The 11329-nt window shown below is 37.2% G+C and overlaps 1 protein-coding gene across 1 annotated transcript; it reads right to left on the bottom strand.

Moving 5' to 3' along the window:
- Positions 1-972: 972 nt before the first annotated feature.
- On the bottom strand, positions 973-11097 carry LOC104256858 (putative short-chain dehydrogenase/reductase family 42E member 2). Its single transcript, XM_009811423.2, has 11 exons — positions 10756-11097; positions 10127-10222; positions 9095-9152; positions 8319-8437; positions 7295-7370; positions 5774-5856; positions 4433-4570; positions 3356-3421; positions 2629-2692; positions 1846-1919; positions 973-1221 (listed from the first exon to the last, which is right to left on the bottom strand). Exons 1-11 carry the CDS (start codon positions 11095-11097, stop codon positions 973-975), a joined length of 1365 nt encoding a protein of 454 aa, XP_009809725.2.
- Positions 11098-11329: the final 232 nt, after the last annotated feature.

Genomic DNA, 11329 nt, shown 5'->3' on the forward strand with positions numbered 1-11329 from the left:
AAAAAGCACATTTTTCACTTTAGCTGCTGCAGGGACTTGCTCAGTACAACTGCTATACTTTAGAAATTAGGTGCAAAAACGTAGTTGTACCTAAAGTTCAGCTGATAAGCAACTAAACTTTGTTATTTGTTGTCCTCAATAAATTTACAGGAGGTAAAGAAAGCATTACAAAGATTAGTACAACCCATACTGGCAGATTCCTCTACTGTGACATAAATGCACTTAACTAATGCAGCTTAGTGAATAACTTCCAATTTAACTAAAATACGCAGTTTTGATTTGTGAAAACCCATACCTGCATGTACCCCCTAGGCCGCCAAACTGCCATGAGGTGCTGTCACAGCTGGCTCTGCACACCAGAGGTAGGGCGGGGAGCAGTTCTGGAAGTCTGCACAGAGGCACAGGACGGACTTCAGGAAAGTTTCAAGTACACTTTTATTTATTTTCCCTCATATGCAGTGGTACAGCTAATTCACAAAAGAAATTCACACAGTGTGAACTCTCTGTATGGCTGGTATGTGTTATTTACAATAGCCTGTTCTGTCCGTCTCTTTGGTTGTTCCTCAGTTCCCCAAGGCAGTGAGCCGTGGCAGCAGCTGTGGTCAATCTTTCTCCTCCGTTTAGCCATTTTTCATCACTGGTGAAGGCTGTGCAGGCTGGTAGCTGCCAGTGCAGGCTGGCTGTAGCTCTTGTTCTTTCTGCAGGTTCTCATTTACTTCACCAATCAATTTGGAAAGTTGTTTTTTTTTGTGTGAAACAGATGCAACAATCTTGACTCCAGTGTGTTTCAGTGATTTGGCCATAATTGTTTACTGTATTTTAACTTCTCAAGTACAGCTACTGATATGTTACAATTTTGTTTTTAAATCTAAAAATAACTGCCTGTTTATTAGATTTGGGCCAGTAACTATTGAGAAGATGAGAATGATCCAGGTAGCAGTACTGTGACTGAGTACATAGAGTTTATGCAAGTCAGTGTTGTGTTTCTTTAAAAAAGTGCAAAACTGAAAGGCCATCAAATCTTAAAGAAAGAAATATCAAACTTAAACTAACAATTAAAGAAATCAAAACTTTGAGAAAGATGTGATGATTCTGGGCTTCTGGTCTTGTTTTAATGTAATGGTCCACAGAATCAGCAAACGCAAACTTCTCTGGGCTGTACCCTAGCTGAATCCGTGCCTTGTCTATTCGAAATGTATGAGTTACAGAAATGTTCTGTACCTACAGGGCGAAAGAGTCAACATACAAAGATATGAATACATAGGAAATTGGAACAAAGTCTGTACATGGTAGCAAAGACACGGTTAAAGGAAATGTAAAATAAAAAAAACCCAAAACCCAACATTATTTCAATATCCTATTGACGTATGTCACAATATCTTTAAAATTGTTCACTCAAAAGGAGAACCTTGAAAGCCCAAAGAGGCAGTAAAAGCTGCAAAGCAGAATCTTCTGGTCTTGAAAACATCCATAAAAAACGCTCTTCACTCTTATGTACCTAAGGAGGCAGATAAAACCTATCTCTTTGGTGCCTAAATATCTTCAGAAATTAGGGCCCAGCTGACCAGCCAAAGCCATACAGGATACTCGGCCTTGCAAGGAGGGAGCTGAAGCAGCCTCTCCCAGATGGCAAGCACAAGCTTTTATCTTTTCAAAGATGATGGTAACGAGCATCATATATTGCCTAAAATGTATGATGCATACATTTGCCCCAGAAACTGGAGGCTGAAGTAGTACTGGGTGGATTTTACTTTCTACTGACTTAATCTTAAATTGTACCTCAGTATTAACATGTATGTAAGCATGCTGTGAGAATTAAGGGGAGTTTACAAACACAGACTTTACCTCGTTTCTGGTCAGCAGTGGGGTCAGTTCAACAAATGGCTTCAGCATCAGATGAAGGTATTCCATTATCATGGCTGCATAACAAAAGATTTCTACCTGAGGTAAGAATGGTAAATTGCTATGCCATTATGATTTTGGCATATCTCGCACTGTATTTGATAGTGAAGGATAATCACATGCCTAAGAGCTCAGGGCGCCGTTACTAATATCAGCAGGACTACTTGCTCACAAGGGGTTGGATTTAATCCTAATACTTGAGTCAGCCTGATTTAGGGTGCTTGTGTGAAAAGGGTTTGGAGGGTCGGTGACAGGTCTAGTGAAAAGATCATGAGACCTCATAAAAATGTGGTAACAACAAAATACTCAAAGTTGGATTCTGTCTTAGCTGCACATTGGGGTTGATTCTGGAGAGAGCATGGCATACAGGAGAACAAGAAGTTTACCCATGCAGCAAAGCAGATACTCTTCAGCATATTTCATGGTCATGGATTTTTACATTTAACTTTTTATATTTATACCATTAACTCCACAAAATTATACATCTGTTAAGTCCTACGTAAACCCTGTTTTTGTGAGACTTAACAGATCATTCTGGTTTCAACACACTGCATAGAGCTGAACTTCACCCCTAACTGCTGCACACTACATGAGCCCACAGCATATTATGTTTATACATGAAACTGAAAATTGTGGGCAAATTAAAAAAACCCAAAACATTATATTACAGTTAGGAATGAGGGTAGTGTGGACAGGAAAGAGAAATGTTCATAAATTTTTTTTTACCTGATGCATAAACTAAGGAAGTAGGAACACGTATCCGTGGTTTACTGCAACCTAATCTTTCAAACTGAAAGAAATTTAAGAATCAGTGAAAAAACCAGAAACCTCAAACAAGTTTTGAAGTTTCAATACAGAAGGTATTTGTGGAAATATTTACTGATAAAACAGAAAAATTCATCATTGCTGTTACTATTTGAGTTTTCAGTTTTCAGGGCATTCCAGTTAAATGTCACATGCAGACAAGTGGCAATCTTAAAAAAAGGCAAAAAATAGTTTATAATAATCAGTCAAAATGTCATGGTGTGCTGATACCTGTTTTAACATTGTGACATATTTATGGTTTTGAGCTCATCATTAACAATGAAATGATCTTTTGGAAAGAATGTATGTTCCAGATTAATAATTAGGGTTTATATTTTTTGTCCACCCAAAATAGCCACCGTTAACAGATGCATGCCCAAGAAATGAAGGTAATGGCAACTCAAAAGAGGATACTGGTTTAGATGGTCCTTTGGTCTCAGTGAAGACTGTTGCTTTTATGTAGTATTTTAGCTAGGCCTTGTTACAGCGCTAATCACGCTGAACTTCAAAGCAGGAATTAAACCCACATTTAGAACGGAACTCTTACACCCAAAGCAAACATACCAAATGTAACATGCACACAAAAGCTGGAATTGCATACAGTCAAAGAAATAAATGTATTTGGAGATAAAGTATATATTGTACGTACAAGTGGAGTTAACCATTCAAAAAGGTTGAATTTTTCGCCATCATTAATGAAATACACCTGGCCACTCTGTTAAAGGGGTAGGGAAGAGATAAGTTAGTAAAAATAATACTGCTTATATAGTGACTTCTTTTTCTTTATCTCACTCCTTATGAATAGCTTAAAAATAATACAGCAATATAAAATATGCATGGATGTACATACAAGCCAAAAAACTACCCACATGTGTTTCAATCAGTTGCACTAACGTGTGCAGTGAAATTGGTAGACAAGCAGTTTATATGATTAATATGCCTTAGTATAATTTATTTATTACAGATGTGCCTATACAGAATGGCTATACTGACTATGCAGAGATTACCAAATGCATTGCAAGTGGTACCATATCTAACTGATGCTGTTAACACACACTCAGCAAACGGTGGGACATGTTCTGCTCTCAGTCTAGTTAGGACTCATTGAAATCCGTAAGACTCCATCTGTGTAACCAAGGCGTAAGTTACCCCTTTCCCTTTTGCTTTTAGGGGTTTAGAAAAAGTAGTTTAATCTACTTTGAAAATCTTTGTAATATACTTTAAGGGTAGCGCGTCTAGGTCAAATAGAAAAGTGTGTTTACAAGGAGGAAAACAGTTGCAACTATTTTTGAAATCAATGAACCCAAATAAAATGTGCTTTTATTTGCATATAGTATGGGAAGAACTGATTATCACTGTTCAGAACATTAAGTCTGGATTTATATACAGGGGAAAAGGGGACAAATCTGCCTGAACATCCAGTTTAATTTCTGACATAGCAAACATTCTTTGCTCATCTTGCACATATTATATGACAAAAATGCAAAGATGGAGATATTCTCAAAGAACTGAATATTCCAACTCTTTAACACACTGCACAGCCAATGCTGCCAGGTCCCACACCGTTCATAGCACATTTATCAACTAAAACCAGAGACAACAACATAAGCTAAAGGACCATAACACATACATTAATTACTGCTACTAGAGTAGTTACTGTAGTACAGGATACAGTGGCAGGATCCACTGTCAAATGAAAACTGTGGTGCTTTTATTGTTTACTTACAGCTATGTAGTTCTTTTCAGGGGTGAGAGCTTCAGCGGCTAGAATTTGAGCTTGTACAAGATTCTCTGCATGCACCCAGTTCATTTTAGCAGAAGGATCCCCAAACTTGAAGTTAAGTAGCCCTCTCTCAATATTCTTCTGTACACATAAACAAACATGAAACCAAAGCAAAATGGGTTTTAAAATGAGGTACAGTGCACTTTCTTGTTCAGTTAAATGTAGGTTTGTCTCTACTTTAAAACAATACATGAATCAATTAAAAAGAATCAAGAGAAGTGCAGAGAGCTCTAAAAGTACTGCTCATGAGGAAGGATCAAAGAAAGTATTGAACACAATATGTCCTGAATTTATAAAAAATACAAGTCTACTCTAAGGATAAGTAAAATATTGTATGGAAAGGTAAGGTACAGTTCTGGATGGATCAAAAGTATTCACAAAATTGGATCAAATTTAAGAAATAGCTTTGGGAAAAAATGGGAAGCAATGCTAGGTATCACATTTTTCATTTAACAGGTACATTTTAGAAACTGCAAAATCTGACAGTTGCGTGATGCCTTAAAATGGGCTCATAATAAATAAGCTTAAAATCTTAAATAGAAATTTAAAAATACTATATTTTTTGGGGTGGGCTAAAGAAAACATCTCAGGTTTAACTAAAATTGTATTTGCCATTCTTAAAAATTACTGTATTTAGAAGATGATGAAGTGTATTTTGGCTGACTTTCCCTATATATAATTCCCTACCTCAGCCACAGAACAAAAATATTTATTATGTGGTACTGATGCTTTTAAAGTAACTGACTCTTATAATTCTACAGGGATCATTGTCTACACACTGTACTAGCCCTACAGTTTAAAAGACAGCAAGTGAGAAAGTAAAGCGTGAGCACCTCAGCTGTTTGCCCTGTAGTAACCTATTGTACCAGAAGGTGCTTCCAGCTCCTTAAGTTGTCTCATTAGATAGTGAAAGCTGTTAATAGCTGAGCCTGGAAATAAGATATTTTGCCGTATCTCTTTTCATTAATATTTAAGCCATTTGGTGTAAGTTGCATGCAAACAGACATTTGAAATATCATAGATTGGCCTGAATCTTATAGTCAGCATTAAATTATAAAGCTGGACTTACATGTGTTTGTATTTCAAAAAAAGGCTTTTTTATTGTACTATACATTCTTTACAGATATAATATAGTGCCTGTTAACAAGAGTTATAATATCCTCAGCAGACAATTGAATTATTGAATTGCTGCCCAATAAGAAGGTCAGTCAATTTATAACACAAATAAGTGATGCTGTTGTATATCATAAAAAATTCTGCTGATTAAACAATTAAAATACATACTGCTAGCCTTGGCAAGTGTCTTTGCTCTTCTGGTCCATAGATTCCTGGTGGGCGAAGAACACATGTATAGAGTACTCCACCTCCTAGAAGAATTGATAAGACCATTCTTAAGTGACTTTCACATGACTACGTTACAGCTGTGTTTGTATGAACCAAGGACTGTGGTAGCAGAACTTGCTCTGAAAGAAATTAACTTCACCGTCTTATAAAATAATGCACAGCAAAAGGTGTTGAATGGTAGCTGGATGTGAAGTTGGCAGAATCAGAACATGCAAAATAGCAAGGTAAGATTCAGAGAAGTCCTGCCAGCATAGTCTGATTCCTAGAAACTGCCAGATATTTTAAAACCTCTTTCTAACCACTCCTTTGTCTCTGTGCCAAAGCAGTGAATGAATGTGTCAACTGTGGTGATGAGTTTGCTGAAGTGAGCAAGTTATTGGTAGGGAAGTGGAGTGAAACCAACTAATCTCATACAAAATTATTGATGGGAAACAGTGACTCACTAGCAGTACAAGATAGAGCTGAAAGGTTCTCAACAGTAGGCACAGCCAGCTCCCACTAGAACTGCTGTAGAAGCTCGTGATTTCAGTGGGAGAAAGTAAGGACCATAATAAAAATCTAATCACATCAGCTGGCTGTTTCATTATCTGCTAATAACTGTTCTTAATAGTACTTGAAAATATGCAAACTACTCAATCCTGCTATGGCACAGGATCAAAATGGGATGTTTGGAACACTAACTGGTTCTAATTTCATTGACAAATGCAGAACTGTGTATTGCTCCTAAAATTAAGAGGGTCTTCAATGTGAAGAGCTGCTGAGGAAATAAGGAGAAAACCCTTTATTTTTTAAACAAAATAATTCTATTGGCATGGAATGCCCATCAATGACTTTATATCTCTTTATAGCCCTCTGCAAATATCAAGTGAAGAGAGTCTTTTCTGTAAGTTGTCTACAGCTAAATTTAGCTCCGTATCACTTGGTCACATAGAATCATATTGCACTTTACATTAATTTGTTTTGCACTGGCAGTTACAGTATCTCACAGGTGAGCTTAAGTATTCAAATGTATAACTGGCTTCCTGAACGTGGAAAACTTTGGGAAGCACTAATAAATAATTCCAAGCTGTAGTATCGGGTGGCTTCTTCAGATTTTAATATATAACTCAGGGCGCGGGCTAACAATTTAATCAGCATTCATGTTTTACTTACGTTGCATAATACAGTGACATTAAATGCTTGGTTTTGTTTAATTTATAGCTGTCTTCATCTTTTCCATTAACATACTGAACTCACTGCTACCATGCTAAAACCTTTTACGGACACTGTGGGAACTTAAAAAAAATTAAAAGTGATTTTTAAGTGAAAATCTTTTAGTTTGTGAGAGGGGGTAGATAACTTGATTTCATAATTGCTGGGCAATCTTGTCTACTAAGGATTGATACAGGATACAGGATGTTAGTGAGGAACAAGAAGAGGAGGAGTAAATTCTACTGTGGATTCATGCTAAGACAAAAGTACCTGCTAGTGGAGTTCCATTAGCTGCTAGTACCATTTGTTCTGCAATTGATTTGGTTCTGGAATAATGATCAACATGCTACAGAGAAAAAGCAAATAAGTTTTTATCTATTCTTGAAATGACAGGGCAGAGGGGCATTTCTCCACTAGTTTTTACTTAGCAGACAGCAATAAATACTTCAAAATACAGAAGCCGTGGGGTATTAGTTTAGGATAAAACACAAGCATATAGCGAAGTTACTCAAGCATTTTTGTTTATGCAAATCCAGTTAATTAATTTCAGCACATTTGAGAAGCAATAAATATATGTATGCTCTGAATGCTGCCAGGAATGTAATTGATCAGTACTTTGTAATCTGGATTTCTTTTTCAGGTAACGGAAAAGTTAAAAGCCAAGTTTTGAAGACATTACAATTAGTCTGAGTTATCCTGTTCATTTTCTTGTGGCACTGTCCCAGAGAAAATATTATTTGATATATTATTGAAAATATTATTCAATATTTTCTCTATCCATCTCTACTTCTTCAAAGACTGTAAAATACTGAATAGAGAGAGGAGGGACACACAACCCAACTGTGTATGCAAAGCAAGCAGAAGTACTTTCTCCATTTTAAGGGCATAAAACCATCTAAAAATAGGCTGCTTTTCCATATCAGCTCTACATTGAATATATGTCATCTTCAATAAGGGAGAAACTGAAAAATAATATAAATAATAAATGGTAAAGAGTCACCAAGCCATATAACAATCCCTGTGTCCAGGTGGAATTTCATTAATGTTAACGGGACAGCGTATGAGTTATTTTCCAAAATCAAGGCTGTGACAGGAAAGAAAATACATACTGCAATGTACATAAGATTGATGTGTCAAGGTTGCGAATAGCACCTACAAAGAGTGTAAAGAGTTTTCTTCTTTCTTGGCACTGGATTCTGGCATCAGGCAAAACATGGTCATGAAAACTCCAGACGTTTTAGAAACAAGAAAGTAAACAAAAAGGAAACATGGAAATACAACTCAACCAAAATACCTTTTCAATTGGAATGTATGGCACAGTTTCCTCATCACCATCTTCAATAGGAAGCCCTCCAAACACCACATTTACTGTACTGGTGTATATCAGCCTAGCGATGTTCCTTTGTTTGCAGGCTGCAGCAACGTATAAAGTAAATTGGTTTAGTGGAAAATGAAACAATATGGAAAAAAAGTTAGTATGACCGATTTCTGAGAAACTGTCAAATCTTAAAAGAGCAAATCCTTCCATTTTATGATTGGGTGGTTTAAAATGCCAAGCATATTTAAAGGGAAAGACATCAGTGTAGAACCAAGTGCTTTATAATCTGGCACATCCTAATTTGGATGCTGTAGGCTAACACTGTGCCTTTGGGAGGGCTGCTACCAGCCTTCTGAGATGGGCTTCAGCTCTAGCCAGGCTGGTGGCTAGAAGGCCATTTGCTTCCAGCGCTGCCCACTACCTGTGCACAAGCTATTAGATAGCAATGAGGTTTACTGCTACAAAATACACGTGGAAATCGTTAACTCCTTATATGGATATGGATTCTGACATCAGGTCAAACATGGTAACGAGAAGCTAAAGTAGTTGAACTACAGCGCTGGCCCTCAGATCACATCCCATAACAGAATCGAGCATAAAAAACCCCAATGACATGTTTCCACATCTTCTGCCAAAAATGCAAAGTATTTGGTAAAAAATAGTGTGTGCCAAAAAAGCCAACTGGCTTTTTCTAAGTGGTATAATATTTTAATACGCTATACCAACACCCAATGGCAAGGTTAGATATGTACCATCAATGATGAATCTTGTTCCATGAATGTTTACAGTTTCAATCTCTTCTCTGTGCAACTAGGAAAATAAAGAAATTGTGCATTTTTGAATAATAATACATTTTAAATTCAATAGGGGGATGTTATAGATGTCCCCAAATAAAGGTAATGAGTTTAGTGCTTTGATTACTAAAAAGATCATTTAGACTGCTGTTTCAGACTTCAAGAAGGCAAATCATTATTTTTAAACTGTGCCTGTATTTTTCTTGTGTTTTTACAGACTAGCCTGCTTGAAGCAAAGAGAATTGCAGTGCTTCTAAACGTACATTTCCAGTTATTGTACGTCCTGCAGCAATATGTTAAATATCCGTGTTTCAGTAGCACTTCAGTGACCAGTTGCCTCTACCCTACTATGCATTGCTCAATTGCAAACATCTTTGAATGAGCTGTTCTATCCAACTAAGGCAATGAATGAAGTTCCTTTTATTAAGTAACGTAAGAAAGGGCGCGTGTGTGTTTGTAACTCTAATCATAAAAGTCCTATATCAAGTACATCCTTACAGCTTTTTACCCAATGGCAAACAATTAAGCTTTGAAATATAGCTGTTATTATAATTCAGTTGTATAAAAAAAATTATAATTTAGTTCTGGTTTTATTCCTCCCAGTTACCTTACACCTAGGAGTTCCATGTGAAAGGTTTAGAGAAGGATCAGGGTTTTGGAGGGAACCTGCCTCCCTTGTCTTTCCTCTTGTCCTTGCACTATTTCAGAACTCTTCAATGCCATTTCCAACTCAAAAGCCCTCCCAGGCTGCTGGTGGAGCCTCTAATGGGGAGGAGATCATTTCACAACTAGGAAAACGGTTCTGTAAGTAGACTGCTTGCAGCTAGCACACCAGTTTGCGCAGAGCAGTTTACCAAAACAGAATGGACGTGGATTCAGGCTCTCAGGATAATCTGAAGAGGTAAAATCTAATAGCAGTGTTACAGCATCAAGTCTCTCACCCTCAGTGTGGGTAGTCACACAGAAAAATACAAAACTATTTGGACTCACTTGCTCTCTTCCTGACATTCCATATGAAGCTACATGAAACACACAGTCAGCCCCTTCACAGGCTGCAAATACGGCATCATAATCCCTGACATCTGCCTGTAATACATAAGAAAGGATATTTGGACTTGAAATCAAAGCCGCAGGTCAGCATTTGTCATATAGTGGGTTCGCACAGAAGGAATGCATATATATAATTGTACATAGTGTACATCCTGGGACTGAAAACTAGGCCCATTTCAGTACTTGCTGATAATCATACTTTTCTTACATAGAACTCAAAGGACTTTAAAAACATTCGTTAAGCCCCATAACACCCCTGTGTTCATCCTACAGGTGATTACACTAAGGCACAGATGAGGGCAGTGACTGGGTCCCGAGGAATACTTCCAGAGTCAGGAGGTGGAGCGGGTACTCTGTGCTACACATTACAGGTTTCATTGTTTTCCTTATTTCAGATACACTAACATCAGTTGACAAAAATTCATGTGGGATATTCTCACAGTTAAAACAGTTATTGAAATTTGCAGTAATTTGCAATTAGATACTTGGATTCTGTGAAAACTAGTAAGACATGATGGAAAAGGCAAATGAACTAACTTTGACAGTTGTGAAAATATAATTTATCATACCTGGATACACACTACTCCATTGGGAATTTCCCAGATAGGCTTGTGTATGTCATACAGAACAACAGAAGCTCCTGCGTTGGCAAGAGCACATCCCAGCTTGTATCCAAAATAGCCTCCACCTCCTGTCACCACTGCTCTCATACTTTTTTTATTCAGTGCTGCAGCATTTCCATTCACTTTGGAGTAAGAGGTTTGGCGCCAGGGTGTTGCTGCCCCACTCAGTATAAGTTTTCTGTCAGTGAAATACTGTCTTCTATTACCAGGCACACGTAACAATTTCTCCTCCATGTTGAAAATTGCTCCATAGCGCTCCTGGATGTAGACGATTCCAGTGAGTTTCATGTTAACAAGCTCTAATTACAGCAGCAAAGTTGTACTTTAATGCAACCTGTTTAAGAGAGAGAAAGGCAAAAGCAAAAGACTAGCTATAAAATTTCCAGATATCAAAGTTTTATTTTAAAAGACCCATTTAAGTTTTCTGCTTGGATTGTTTACGAGTTTGTTTAATCGTAGTTTTCACGTTTCACAAACATTTAAAGTGTCTGTATACTCTATTAAAGACAGCATCCTGAAA

The sequence above is a fragment of the Gavia stellata genome, chromosome 18 (genome assembly GCF_030936135.1).
Source record: "Gavia stellata isolate bGavSte3 chromosome 18, bGavSte3.hap2, whole genome shotgun sequence".
Lineage (NCBI taxonomy): Eukaryota > Metazoa > Chordata > Aves > Gaviiformes > Gaviidae > Gavia > Gavia stellata.

What these genes read in the sequence shown, in the direction of transcription:
- LOC104256858 (XM_009811423.2), bottom strand. Translation starts at nt 11,097, where the DNA reads ATGAAACTCACTGGAATCGTCTACATCCAGGAGCGCTATGGAGCAATT. An exon ending in TTGAATGGTTAACTCCACTT is followed by an intron (nt 2,693 to 3,355) that starts GTACGTACAATA and finishes AATTTCTTTCAG; the next exon opens with TTTGAAAGATTAGGTTGCAG. An exon ending in CACTGCTGACCAGAAACGAG is followed by an intron (nt 1,222 to 1,845) that starts GTAAAGTCTGTG and finishes TTCGCCCTGTAG; the next exon opens with GTACAGAACATTTCTGTAAC.